General features: G+C 41.3%; 1 protein-coding gene across 1 annotated transcript; it reads right to left on the bottom strand.

The window, feature by feature from the left end:
• Window positions 1-697: 697 nt before the first annotated feature.
• SRD5A3 (steroid 5 alpha-reductase 3) lies at window positions 698-14494 on the bottom strand. The gene is made up of 5 exons (XM_039845253.1): window positions 14192-14494; window positions 7423-7565; window positions 5415-5612; window positions 1848-1982; window positions 698-957 (listed from the first exon to the last, which is right to left on the bottom strand). Exons 1-5 carry the CDS (start codon window positions 14410-14412, stop codon window positions 698-700), a joined length of 957 nt encoding a protein of 318 aa, XP_039701187.1. The 5' UTR covers window positions 14413-14494.
• Window positions 14495-14961: the final 467 nt, after the last annotated feature.

Raw genomic sequence — 14961 nt, 5'->3', positions numbered from 1 at the left:
TTCCTCCACAGCAAGATACATATTAGTGCAAAATTTTAGTACCTAGACTATGACATCCGCATAACAGGAATAAATACCTCAAGTCAAAAAGCCAGTAAAATCTTATGTCGCATGAATATGCAGTTTTACTGCATTGCTCAGGCTTAGTATTATTTTTCAAGTTTTTGTTCTTATTTCACATCATGCGTATATTTTAATTTAATCATGGCTATTTTCTTTAACATAAGCTATTTTAAGCATAAACTTTATTCCTAAATAGCTTCGGATTCATTCTATTAGTTAAACTCAGGTGCTATGGCCATACCACCCTGAATAAGCCCAATCCCATCAGTCACAGATGATCTTATCTCTTCCTTTGTGTATATGTGTCCTTGTTTGAAGATGTTTGCATATTCTTGGTTAGTATGCTTTTGAACCAGCTTGGAGAAGCCTCATTTACTTTTTAGCAGTTGGTTGGTTTTATAACAATCTCAGAAATCAGACACAGCACTCCCAGGTCTTCCAGAAGTAGTTTGTCTTTGAAGATTCATTTTCTTGAGGGGTACTGCTTTGCTCATTCAGTGAAGACTTTTGGGTATAAAAATGGAACAGAGAGTTTCAAACAGTTCTGCAGAAACTGCACTTTGGTCTCTAGACTTCACTGTCCTTAGGAATTGAACCTGTCTCCTGGCTTGAATTCTTTAGGACTGAGGTTATCTTAAAACAGAAATGGTAGGAAAGCTTTCCTATGCTTTGGGTAGGAGACAAATTTGCTTTGGTAAAATCTGTGGCTGAGGAAAGCACACAGGGCCTGGCTGAAGAAGACATATGTCACCACTAGCCACCAGGTTAAGTTGTGGAATCCAAAGGTGACAGCCATGGAAATGTAGATCATCAGCTCTGCTAAGTAGTTAGGGGAAGAAACATATTCAAACCAGTCTCCGAAAGGGATCCGGTGGTTACAGTGAATGATCACTCCTGAAATGGAAAAAAAAAAACAAAAACTTCTGAACATTTGAAGCTGCAAAAAGAAAGTTTTACATCACTTCCCAAATCATTTACAAAAACTCTTATTAAGAGAAGAATATGACAGACCTGTGTGCAAACCACCTTCTGTCACACTTCCACTGTCAATCTACAATGTATTTAAAAAATCACATGCTTAGGTTATACTATCAGATATAAATAAGCACAAAAGGAAAGCCAGTTTCTTTAATAATCCTCCAAGCTAGAAATTATGAGCTCAGATTCCAGAATGAGACTGCCTGAGTTCAAATCCTGACTCTTTCACTTACCATCTGTATAACTTCAGGTAAGTTGCTTAACCTCTCTGTGCCTCAGTTTCCTCATCTGTAAAACGAAGATAAGACTGTATCCCCCTCAAGTGAGTACTGTGAAGCTCTATGCAAAGTACTCAGAATAGGGCCTGTCACAAAATAAGCACTTGATAAATGATGAATAATACTATTCCATTTTTAATACTTCAAAAAGCCTAATAAAAATTGCACCTGTGATAAGTCAACACACGCTAACTAAAAAGTCAAGTTTTTTCTTTTGGCTTGGAATGATACTAACTCAGCATGGAAATACCAGTGCTCACATGCTGCTTAGACAGATAAATGCAAGACAGGCCACAAAATGCAGGAACAGAATAAAATCATAAATATCAGGGCTAATGGGGCCAGAGAGATCTTTCAGTATAATCCTCTCATTTCACAGATGGGAAGATCAAGACCCAGAGAGGTGTTCTGTCAAAAATGAATATTTGATAGATTAGTCAACTAGTGCAGGAAAGAAAAGAATGAAGAAACGTGGAAAACTAACTGAGGATCAAAATCCACAGGCAGTGGCTCTAAAAGATATCTCACCTGCTTTGTTTTTTCTGAGATTGCCAAGAATGACGTGGCACTTATACTGATGGACAGATGACCAGATGAACATCATCATTCCGAGGATATGGAACCATCGAGCTTGCATCAAGAGATTTTTCCCTATCACATAGACTACAGAAATATGAATTATTAGCCGATGCTGCAAACTTTCAGAGGTTCAGGGAATTAAAAAATCATATAGTTAGTAGAACACAATTATCCACTTATTCTGTTCCTCATGACTAGAAAATTATCCTGACAGAATTTCTCAAGTACAGAGAGGGGAACACTATGCAAATTTGTTCCTCAGCCAGGGGCAGCTTCAATGGGCACTGGCAGAGAATTCCATAAGATACAGTCTCTTGTTCCTTCTTCAAAGGCTTTAAGCACAGTTTATTAGCTCTGTCTCCTGCCCTTGTGATGCAATTCTGTGGAGTGAGACAACTTTGCACTCCTATTTCTAAGCCTTATTTTATGTCTTCTTTCTTACATGCTATTACTCCTATTTCTAAGCCTTATTTTATGTCTTCTTTCTTACAATAGCATGTGTGAAATCTCTCACTGAGCCACTATCCTAAGCCACTGTAAGGGAGACCCTGAAGGTGGAATGCTGACTGACTTAATTGGCTCTAGCCAATGAAGACAACCTCTGGAGGTAAAGACTAAGAATGGGGCTTTTCAAAAAGAGGAGAAACGTGAACTTCCAGATGAAGAAGAGTGTCCTTTTCTGATTAGAGATTTAGTTTTAAGAGAAGAAACACTCACAGTATCATCTTCTTCTTTCTTCTCCAGCTATAAGGAAGAAAAGAAGAATGCAGGTCTTTTAAAAACTGGTATCAGAAAAGCTAATTAAGGACTTCCCTATCATCAGCAGGAAACATCAGGGACTGGGCTGAGGAAACAAAGTTGTCCATTGACAACAGGGAAGAGCCTGAGGCTCTGGAGCCAAGAGGGAGCCCTATGAAGCTGACTGAGGTAAGAGAAAGCAAGGATCATACTATTCCATATGGGTACCTGGAAGTAGGACTCAGTTGATTACAGCTAATGACTAATGATAGTCCAACAAAGTCTACCTGTGTTAATTTATTTAAAAACTCACTCTATATAAATGATCTACTACAGTCTTTTAGTATTTACTAGGTTTAGCCATTTAATTAAAAGGTTATTTTTTATAAACCAAAAATAAGCAAAATGTGAAAAATACAGATTTAAATCGAAAGGATTTTAAGAACAAGTCACTATAAAAGTTGAAGCAAGTATCTTGAAGTTCACATCACTACCAAGTCACCTACTCTAAATGTAGAAAAATTATTATATATGAGGAAAAAAAGATATGTTAAAGTAGGTTGAAATTATGATGCAGGAAAGGGAAGGCAGGCGGAAGGCTCATACTTACTGAGAGTCTAATTTGTGTAGTATTTAATTATCCATTAATTCATTAGTTACTTAGTGGGTGTCTACTAAGCCTGGCACTGCTTGCAGACATGAGGCATAAAGCTATGAATACATCAAACGAGATCCCAGTCCTCACAGACACACATTCTAGTGGCAAAAAACTTATACAAATGAGTAAATCAATCAATAACCCAGAAAATTTCAGGTAGAGATACCCTGAGGAAAAGAAAACAGAACAGTGTAATGGCGAGTGACTGGGGGAGATTCTCTAGACTTTGAAGACAAGGAGACGTGAAGACCTGGGTAGTTTACAGATATTCTTTCTTTTCTCTTTCAGAAGAACCCTCTGGAATAACTGTATGTCCCTAATTATAGATGAAGGTTCTGAAGCTTGGAGAGGTTAAATAAGCCAGAAGTCAAACTCAGGCCTATCTGATTCCCAAACCCATTTCTATCAGATCCTACAGCTGGCAAAATGCCCCAGTGTATTCTCTCTCAATAAATTCCTAAAACTCATTCTCTCCATATTGTCTCAAATGACCACAGATGACCTCTCGAAGAACAAGTAGGTAAAAAAAAAAAAAAAAAAAAAAAAAAAAAAGGCAGCGTCAGAAAAGAGTATCTAGAAAACTATTTTTGTGGATGCCCTGACTGGCTTTTCTTCACCAGTCACATAGGAGAGAGGGCAGAAGGTGGGGTCCAAGCAGCACAGAAAATTCCAGAAGAGAAATGGAACGCCAATGGAAACTAACAGACTGAAAGCTAGTGGGTTACTAAAGTGCTTAGAAAAGCTCCTTTGGATGGAAAACTCACACCGTTTACCAGGAATGCCAGCTTGACCCATGGTATAGGGCTGCACACAAATGCTACTGCAGAAGGCTCAGGGAAGAACGACAGACTTAAGTTCAGAGGAATTAGATGGAGAGATGCTAGCGGAATGGCTGCAGCCAATAAATAATTCATGAACTGAGAAAGATCATCAATAAGCTGTAATTGAAAATCATTCCTCAAGTCACAGAGGCCTTGAGTTGTACAAAAGCAAGAGAGCGAAGACATTCAAGGGACACTGATACTGAAACCAAGCACAAGAAGAAAGCTCCCTCACTGAGGACTGGAAATGTCTAGATCTTGCTCTCAATTTATGAGGATGGCAAGGGCAGCTTTAGGAAACATGGAGACTTGGACTTGGAGAAAACGGTCATCAGAGATCTACCCTACAGTGTCTGGGCTGATGGATACCAAGGCTGCAGGGGGAAGTTAACCTCAGCACTGAAAACTCATTTCACTCACCCAAAATGGCTTCTTTATAATAAGCATGCACTGTTTTTACCTAAATGATAGTCGTATATGTTAGATATTCACCTCCCAGCCAAAAAAAAAAAAAAAAAAAAAAAAAAAAAAAAAAAAAAACCACTTCATTTCTTCCTCTTAAACAAAGGTCAAGATTTGGGTTCTCTCCTCCTGGTTAGTAAGAGCTCAGAACTGTTAAGACACAATTTTGATTTGCCACATTCTTTTGTCCTCTCCCTCAGGCTGCCTCACTTGAAGAAAAGCTTTGTTATAATGGCAACAAAATGGCTCCCTCCTCCTTCTTCAAATCACTACTATTCACTATGAGTCAATGTCACCTACCCCTCCTCTGGTTTTCTATGATTAAATCTTGACCACACTTCTCCCTCCCCAGCTTCCCCCTCAGCCTCCCACACAAACATCCCAGGATGACTGAGGCTTTGGTGAAGCAACTTTCTTTGCTGAATCTTTCTCCTGTTCCTGGGTGTCCCCTGCTCCCCGTCCAACTCTTGACCACACTCCCTCTTTCTCTCCAGGCTTACTCCACATGAGTTCATTGACTTCCCTCCAAGAGAAACCTCACATCTGGTTTCTTCATCCTTAAACCGAGCCTCCTGAATATTTTGCACTTTACCATCTCTACTGAAGGCACACTGCTCATGTTGGCATCTTTTGGGTTTTAGCAGTCAAGGTTAATGTACATATCCTTGGGCATATTGACTTTTTAAAGCTATCAGAGTACAAAATCCTCAAATGCAAAGTGGACTGGATAGGTATCCTACTGTCAAACTTCCATAACGTGTGGTGGGGAACTTTGTCTAAAGAGTACCACGTGCTTCCATCCAGTGATTCAGCTGACAGAGCCCGGGAACCACTCACCATTCCTGCCATCCATTGGCACTTGGCTCAGCACAGTTAGGCCGACGAGGACATAGTAGACAAGTCCAAAACAGTACTGTACGATGTGAATCACAGCACTGGAGAAGACACTGACGTAGAAGCACTCGAAGAGCCTTCGCAAGCTGTGTAGCCATAGAAACACTAATACCAAGAATGCAGACAGCGCCAGCTCACCCCCTACAATTCAGAAAGCAAAACATTCAGATTTCTCTTTCCTGAATTAATTCATTTATGTTTTCCCCTGTTGTTACACACAGCATTAAACAAGATTAGAGCTAGGAAAGGGCCCTATAAATCATCCGGTCTAACACTTTCCATTTTTTAGCAATGAGAAAGTGGGCCAAGTGAAGTCAAGGAATTTGGCTCAAGTTACACAGTTAAGCTAGTGACAGAGCTGAGACAAACAGATCTCTTGACTCTGCTCTGCCACATGAAAGCCTTCCAGGTTGCATGGACAGCATCGTGAAGGGTCTGTGCACTCAGAACCCAGGGTGTGCGGTTCTCTGAGCCCTGGCATTAATAATAATGAAGATGGTCAGGAAGAGTTCCTGGATGATGCCTGAGCAATCCCACTTGGTGAGATCCATGGGATCAAGGATGACGAGAGACATAGGCACCCACAGAGGCAGAAAGGAGGACAGGAATGGAGACAGGAAGAACTATGCATTCCTTTCCATATTAAAAAAAAAAAAAAGAAATTCTACTTTTAGGAGACTGTGAGCCTTGAGATCTATGTTCCTACCTGCCTCTTACGCAAAAGAAGTCAGAAGAAATGCGGGTTTTTAAAATGACATAAAAACCTAGATTTTTAAAAAGTAGATATCACACATATACATACACACATTAGGATACAATAAATATACAATTTAATGAATTTTTACAAACCAACCCGCCCCATCCATATAACTAGCACCGAGATCCAGACACAGAACATGACCAGCACCCCTTGTGTTCCCTTCTAGGCATCGCTCCTCTCCTCCCTGCACCCTCCCAGGGGTAAGCCCACCCTGACTTCTATCAGCTGTAAATTAGCTTTGCCTGTTTTTGTATTTTAAATATGGCAAAACCGAGTTAAAACTCTTTTGGAATAGAATAAAACAAATACCCAAATAAAATTCCTCACTACCAACTCTCCAAATACCAGAACCCCAACCAGCCCCACAGTAAACAAACAAAGAGATAAATTTTCAGTGCCTGAAGTGAGATTCACTGAGGTACCCTTCCCTCCCAAATAGGATCTGCATTTGGTTTCTCTTCTGACTATCATCTTTTGCAACAATTTCTGGTTATACAGAAAAGGATTGTTCCTAAGGAGCCAGTGGCTTGGCTGCTGGAACAAAGGACAGAGATAGTATGAGAATAATGTTTCTAATTCTGTCCCTCACCCGCTGCCTGACATTACTTGAGGCCACTTTTGTTTTAACCTTCAATTCTTTATTTTAAAATTCTTCTTTATCTGAGGCAAATTTAATGGCTACTTTGTAATCATCTGGTCAACAACTATAGTCAATTTTATTATATAACCAAAGCCTTCTGACATAACAAACATTTTTAACCAGTGATCTAAAAGTGATTTTCTATCAAATTTCTGGAGTTCTGAGACATGGTTTTGGTTGGACTATATAAATGATAATTGTTTCAAGGCAAGCCCAAGGACTCCTAAAAGCTTTCCCCCTTTTAAAGACTTCTATATAAATTTGGCAACAGTATGAGAAATACCAGAGGGAGAACAGCCAGTCCTGTACACAGCCCAGCACTCACTAAAAAGTCAGAGACGAAGAGCTAACTCTTAACTCTGCCATGATCTCAATGAAGGACCTGGAGACATCTTGTTGGGATGGCTATGAACCATGAAGAATTCTGTTGCCCTCACCCTCCACTTGCCAGTTCCCACTGAGGTGGAACAACTTTACCAAGAACAGCTCCCTACAGACAGGAAGGACAGGAACAGGAAGCACTGGTTGTGATTAGTCAGGAGAGTCCTTACCTCGGAATTGTACAGTCCCAAGAATTCTGAGTAAAGCATGAAGCCAATATGGAAAAGGCACTCCCATAAACAGAGACTGAGTAAGGCACCAAATCAGGAAGCCATTCCACAGCACTGAGACCATATAGAAGTGAGAAAAATATCTGCAAAGGGAGAACAAGTTAGGCAATAATCAGGGCAGAGCCACTTTACTATGCAGGAAGACTATTTTTAGTTTCCTTCTCTTCTTTCCCCCATTCCCAAAGTACAGTTTCGCTTTTTAATAGAACCTGAATCCTACAGGTCCAAGTTTAAAATTTTCCTTTCAAATGATGGGATCTGTTAACTAACAGGAAAAGGAGACCCCCCTGAGGTTAAGAATATAACTGACCCTGTTAAACTTAGACTGAGGGTCAATCAGCAATTTCTCTTATCTCTGGGTAACTGGATTGTGGTCAAGTTCCAAAATAGAGGGCCACAAGCTCTGGCAAAGAGAACCTAGACTGTGCTAACAGAAGACAAATCTGTGAAAGATTTCTAAATCCCTGAGCAATATTGCCGCAATAGCCATATAACTGTTACCTAAGACTTGCACAATTACAGGCTCTCAGGGCTGTAAGAACCCTTAGAGGTCTTCTTAATCAGTGTTTTTCTAAATTATGTTGACCTAAAAGACTTAGATGACAAATATTAACTCATAAAACTACACATCAATTCCTAATGGTTACAGTTCTCATTGTACTTCCAAGTACAATGCCTGTTTCGCAATCAACAGTTACAAATAAAACCACACCACCAATAAAAATTGCAACTAGCAATGTTAATTTGATGTACAAGGTGATGTTGGTTTGCTGAAAGGAAATCACCTAATACGGCACAAGGGCCTACCTACAACAGTCCATTTACTTTTTTCTCTCAAACCAATTTAAAATCATTCTGACTCTGCAGGGTGCCTGGAGGTCATTTGGCCTTCTCTTGTCTTCAGTGTAGCATTTTATATTATAATTCATATTAAGTCCCCATCCCTCTGTCTCATTAGACTACGACAAAGATGACTTGGAGTCAGGAGGAGTACACATAAACTTAGATACTCCTCTTCCAGATAATCCAGAATATTCTTGTATCAGAACCCACAGCTCCCCCAGACCACGCCCACAACCCAGTCTGATGAACACTGATCTAATCTGATCATTCCATAGCAACCCACTTAATTCTCCCGACTATTGTTACAGATTTCATCACTGGATCTGCCTCTCTGAGCCATCCTGTTTGTTATTCTCGATTCTGATCTCCAGGCTCAAGAGCTTAGTTTCCTCAAAATTTCATGCATCAGTGTCAATTCCACAGCCCCTCTCCACTCCGTAGGCCACTGGCCTTAGGTTGCTTTCCGGGTCTTTCTTAAGTCACGCTTTGGAGACCTGAGCCCAGGTCTGGTCTGAGTGGCAGGAGTAGAGCAGAATGTCAGCAGCAACTTGCTCTACAGGCGCCCATGGAAAAGGAAGGGGGCTGGCTTCTGAAGAGCAACTTCTGGGCCAGTCACTTTACTTATTTCTTCACAAATATTTACTGAACACTTAAAACATGCCAGGCAATGTTCTTGGAGTCGAGGACTCAGCAGAGAGCAAAGAGACAAGGTCTCTGCCTTGATGAAGGTTACCTTTCAGCAGTCAACAAATGAACCTGCAGACATCTACCTAATGCTAGGTGAGGGGGCAGAGAGGGCGCAGAGGGGAGGCTATTCTGATGGGTGGTCAAGGATGGCCCTTCTTGAAGTGACTTTTGGTTAGAATGAGTAACCCCTGTGAATTTGAGGGGAAGAATTTTCTAGGCAGAGGAAATGACAACCACAAAGGCCCTGAGGTGCAATACAGGACACTAGGAGGAGAGGGAGAGGAGGTGGGGAGGGGGATGGGTGGTGCTACGGGGTCTTGTAAGGACATTGATTTTTAGTAAGAGTGAAGGGAAGCCATTTGAGCAGAATGACTTGAAGCAATACTTTGTTTTAAGAATCTCTCTGGCTGATAGAATAGTTCTGGAAACATAGTGGTGATGGTTGCATGAAAATGTGAATGTATTTAAAGCCACCGAGCCATAATCTCAAAATGAGTTAAAATGATAAATGTTATGTCATGTATGTTCCACTACAATAAAAAAAAGGAGCATTGCTTATTCATTTTACTCTTCTTTAAGTTAAAAAAAAAAATCCCTCTGGTAACTAGGTAGAGATTAGTCTAGTGGAGAGACCAGTTTATCGAAAGATTAATTCTTTTCATCTTCACAAGTGTGTAAAATTTATGTGGTTATATTCACATGGCAGATGAGAAAACCGAGGCTCAGAAAGGTTAAGTTACATATCCAAGGTCACACAGTAAGTGGCAACATTTAGCTCCAGACTCAGCCCTGATGACTCTAAGTTAAAATCACACTGCTATGCTCCTATTCACGCAATCAAGACTTGCCTGAACCTGCTTTTCTGGCCCTACATCACATGTACCAATTTATACGAAGCCTAAAGCTAACCAAGTAGCTCAAGTATGTTTGGTATAAGCTGCTAATGCACATCTTGTGCTCAAATTGTGCCATGTGTTTTTGATTCACAGGCAGACTATTTTACTTATTACTATGTTTTGTACATTTTATTTCTTGTTTTGCTTGCCTGATTTCCTTCCATAGGAAACATGTTCTTCTACTCTTTATACAAGGTTATACCTCTTGCTTTTTAAAGACTCAGCTCCAGCATCAAAATGCAGATCTAAAAACTCCACTTCCTTCTGTTTCAGACTCTCCCCCTTTTTCCTCCCTTGGCATTTTGCTTAATTGAAGCACTGTTTTCCTAGCCCTTGGGAGCATAGATAAGGTGACCCTTACAGTAATACAGAGCTTAACACTGAACAATCTCTCCTTTAACAAACATTTTCATGCTTATTATAAGCCAGGGTCTTGTCAGGTGCTGTAACTGAGCAAACTAAAGCTGGGAAGAGAAGAAGGAATGCTGGTTATGACAAAATCATACTTTTAAACAGGGTGGATAGGGCACACCTCATTGAAAAGGTATTTGAGAGTTATAGGAAGTGAGTGCATAAGCCATGTAGCTATTTTGGAGAAAAGCTTTCCAGGTAAAGGAAACAGGCAGGCAGTGCAAAGGCCCTGAGGTGGGAGAGAGGACTAGCAGAGAAGCCCAGAAAAACTGGACTAGAGCCACATGGGGGATACATTGTAGGAAACAAAGTCAGTGACTTTGAGAACAAGACTGTATAAGATCTTGGGCTCTTCCTGTTAGTGAATTAGAAGCCACTGGATGGTTTTGAGCCGGGAGACATGACCTAACTTAACACAAATCTGTGACCACAGGAACTGATGCCAGGCTCGGTGAAGGGAGTAATAGGGTTAACTAAGAAAGGGAACTAATGTTTATCTAGTTTTAAGTGCCTGGCCTTGGACTAAGTGCTCTAAGGTCATCACCACCTACATGCTGAGCAGGTGCTACTACGCTAACACTCTAATCCATTCCATCACCTATGGCCTTTTAATCCAGTCTTCTCCACACAATGGCTAGTCATCCTTTCAAAAGGTAAATCACAGTAACGCCATGTCTCCTTCCTCACCTTAAAGCCATCAAAGGCTTTCCATACATTCAGAATAAAATCTAATCTCCACCAGGGCCTGTAAGGACTGGTGAGCAATGAACTCATCTCCTATCTCACTCCTCCTTGTCAATCTTTTCCAGCTTGTCACTGCCACCACCACTGCCACCCCCACCAGTTTTGCTCTTGATCAAGTAACCCTGCTGGATTTCCTCTGAAGCTACTTATCACCACCTGAAGTTATTTTGCTTGTTTTACAAGATTTGTTTACATATTTACTGTCTGTCTTACAAGAACAAAAGCTCCAAGGAGTCTAGAATAGCTCCTGAAACATAGTCAGTAGTACTCTATAAACGCTGGTTAAATATGAATGAACGAGAAGGTAGCTCACCAAAAGTTACTGAGTAAGCAGTCAAGTTAAGCAAAAAAAAAAAAAAAAAAAAAAAAAAAAAAAAAAAAAAAACCAAAAACAACAAAAAACAAAAAAAAACAGTTAAACCTAAAACCATTTTTTTAAATTCTTTCAAAACATTGATCAAGGACCTTATTATTTGTCAGGCATTGCGCCAGGATATGGTAACAAACATACAAATGTAAATGTATGGAAAGCATGTAGTCTAGAGCAGGGATTCTTAACATTTTATCTTCCATGGACTCCTTTGGCAGTATGGTGAAGGCTACAGGCCCCTTCTCAAAGTGTTACTATAAGCTTAAAATATGTAGGTATTACAAAGGAAATCGATGTGTTGAAATATAGGTAACACAATTACTAAAATCCAAATTCGTGATATAGTAATATATGTGCTTCTTAATTAATGTGTCAAATAACAAGATCTTAGTTGGGAATAATTACAATACTCTTGTGTTTTGCAGTCTACAATATTTTTAATGTGTAATATAAAAAAACTGTCACAAAATTGCAGGTACCACTAATTCCACTGTAGTTTGTTAACTACATTCATTAAGGAAATGGTGAATTGTACCCAGACGTTTGTGAAATAAAGATGTAATTTTTTTTCCAATCCAAGTTTGCCCTGAATGGATCCCCTGGAACTCTAGTTAGGACCCCTGGAGTCTAGTGGGGAAAGTCTGGATGGCTCTCTTTGTCTCTAGTGCTCAAGTCAACTGCAATGTTTTCATACTATTTTGAAATTTTAGAAAAAGGAGAAGTACTTCCACATATTTAATGCAAATCAAGAGCAGTGTGAGGTCACATATTATTCAGACTTTCTGGGATATCAAAACTCTAAGAACCAAAAAGTAAACAAGAAAGGCAATCATCACCTAATTTAAAAAACCTATCAGACAGGGGTAATGGAATCAAACATACATTCCATGAACTGATTTAAGGTTTTATTCTTGCCTCCTTAGGGGGGGAAAAAAATTCTGAACAAAATTATCTAAGTACTGTTTTTAGGTGCAGAAATGGGATTTACAGCTGCCTATTTCTAAGTGTAAAAATTATAGATTTATTTTTACTTTTAAGAAGCATTTTTGCCTTTCATTACTGACTTACATTTGCTATACCTTCTCCAGTACTAAAAGAAATGTCTGTTTAAATTTAGAAAAAAGAAAAGCAAAACAAAGTACCATGAGAAGTTCCACTCTTACCTACTTCTCTTCCACTCTGGAAGAAAAAAAAGGTGTAAATTATTTTATAACATAGTAGAAATTACAAGAAGCCCAAAGAGTACCATTTGTTGCAGTAATAAATATAGGAAAGGTGGCAAGTGTGTTTCTTGGCTGTTTGTGTAACGATGGACTTGAGTAGTAACAGCTGTGGTATGGCGGGGGCAGAGAAGTAGGTAAGTGCAGGGAATGATTTGAAATGTGTCCTTTAATTCATGGACGCTAGTATCTTTTTCAAAATTCAGAAAAGAAATTGTTAGAATTCACGCTCTCTAAGAAACAATTTTTTTCCTTCATTTTATAACATTAAAAAATGACAACCCAGGAATGTTCCTGCTATAAAGTAGAAAAGACATACTGCAATCAAACATAATAAAGAAAAAAAAAAGATGACAGGTATTTTTTTGCTTAAAAATACACTCTAAGAATTAGGATGTTTAACCAATTTGTCTTGAATAATTCTGCTTTTTCCCAAGGCCTCATTCCATTTACCCTTCCTCAGAATGACCTAGTTCTCTCTTCTCAGCGTAACACCTGATCAGTCTTTCTCCAACACTCAAAAGTAGGGGATTTCCCACGTTTCAGAAGGCAAATTCTACTTAGCTCCTTTCTTGTCTTCGGGACATTGCCTATGTGAGGTTTAAGCGACAAGCCAGGTGTTTTAATACATCAGAAACCATATAACATTCCTTCAGATTCCTTCCTAAATGCCAACTTAAGATGCATCTTAAAGGTAGAAAAGTCACTGCTATATGCCTACCATCTGGAAGTGTTCGGCTGATTCTTATTAGCTATGTTCTGAATTCAGTAAAAAAAAAAAAAAAAACCACAAAAAATCCAAACTATATCGAGTCTCAAAATTTCTGAAAGAATTCTATAAGCCCTAATGATTTAATCTTTGTTGACTCTGGTTATGAAATATGTTAAAAGTCAAATGGAGCTTCGGGCTCAAGCTTGCCTTACATGTGCCATCATGGGCAATTTTCTCCGGGGAAACCTGCGGAGGGTCAGTGCAGGAGAAGGTCAGTGCAGCGGACGGTGGTGTTGCCAATTGTGAAGACCAGCATCTCGCCATTCGAGGGTCGGGGAGACAAACAGGGAAAACAGAGGTGCGAAGGGAGGACCTGCCTTCATTTCTAGTGAGTTCTGGCGACTTCAAGTTTGATTATGAGCCTCTGGAGTGCAGGGGAGGGAAAAGAGGAGAATTTGGGGACAAAGGAGACTAATTTGCTGCCTGGCGACCAGGCCTAAATTCGGAAACGCTGCCATTTTTCCCGAGGGAAGGACTCCGTGAGGCCGCAAGTTCACGTCCCTGCGCCCTGGGCAGGGCGCGTGTCTCGGCACGTCTGTGTTGGTGGACAGTCGGGACATTCCACCCCCAGGGCCACGAAGTGGACGCAGGCAGCGCTAGGTGCCAGGCCCAGGCAGCGCGGCGTCGGAGCACACTCCTGGCCCAACCCGGCCGGACGAGCGCCAGCCCCGCGCCCGCCTCTGCTGCCCCCTGCCGGCTGCGCGAGCCTGGAGTCCCGGACTCTCCGCACCTTGGCAGCCCAGACTCGCGCCCGCGGTGCGGTTACCTCTTGGGGACATCAAAGCTCAAGCAGACGGCCGGGCGCAGTGACGCCCTACTCTTGGTTTTTCCATAGCGGATCAGGTCCTGGAAGAGCGCGCAGCTGGGGAGCAGGCCAGGCGGCACGAGCTGCAGCAGCAGCGCTAGCAGGAAGGCGGCGGCCAGCGTGAGCCACAGAGCGCGCAGCGGGGTCAGCGCGGAGAGCTCGGCCCCCGCCCAGGCAGCCATGGCCCGCGCGCCAGCTTCCGCGCTGCCTCGCTCCGCACCGCCACCCGGCGCAGGAGCAGCTCTTCGCAGGCTGCGCGCCGCTCTTAGGCAGGCGGGACGTCGGTGACGCGGCGCCGGGCGGGGACGCGCCCCGCCCCGCCGGGCCTGTCCCGGCGGGCCGCGCGGGATCCCGGGAGCGGGTCACGCTGGCGCTCGCTGGTCGCTCTCTGTTCCTAGTCTGACTCAGGGATACCTAGATGGAACCTCAGGATATGGACCAACAATATGATTCAAAGAAACGAAACTAACAAGACCACGTGCTTCCAAGTCTTCATCGCTGCATCTTTTTAATGGAAAAATGAAAACAACCTTGAATGTTTTACGTTAGGGTATTTAGCTAAATCATGGCACAATAGCACGTTGGAACAACATGCAGCCATTAACACGATAAAGAGGAAGAGTGTAGAAACGTGAAAAGCTGTATGATGACAGAGTACGTTTAATGAAAAAAAAGGCTTACAATAAAATACATAGCTATAATTGCAAACGACTATATTAATGCGAATGTGT

This window comes from Pteropus medius, unplaced genomic scaffold (assembly GCF_902729225.1).
Source record: "Pteropus medius unplaced genomic scaffold, Ma_sr-lr_union100, whole genome shotgun sequence".
In the NCBI taxonomy this organism is placed as follows: Eukaryota; Metazoa; Chordata; class Mammalia; order Chiroptera; family Pteropodidae; genus Pteropus; species Pteropus medius.
This window is presented reverse-complemented; position numbering and strand designations above follow the sequence as displayed.

Bases quoted from the DNA above. Each gene is read 5' to 3' on its own strand.
- SRD5A3 (XM_039845253.1), bottom strand. From the start codon at position 14,412: ATGGCTGCCTGGGCGGGGGCCGAGCTCTCCGCGCTGACCCCGCTGCGC. The intron at 1,983-5,414 runs GTGAGTGGTTCC...ATATTTCTGTAG, and splicing joins GCCAATGGATGGCAGGAATG to TCTATGTGATAGGGAAAAAT. The intron at 958-1,847 runs GTGAGATATCTT...TTTCCATTTCAG, and splicing joins TCTCAGAAAAAACAAAGCAG to GAGTGATCATTCACTGTAAC.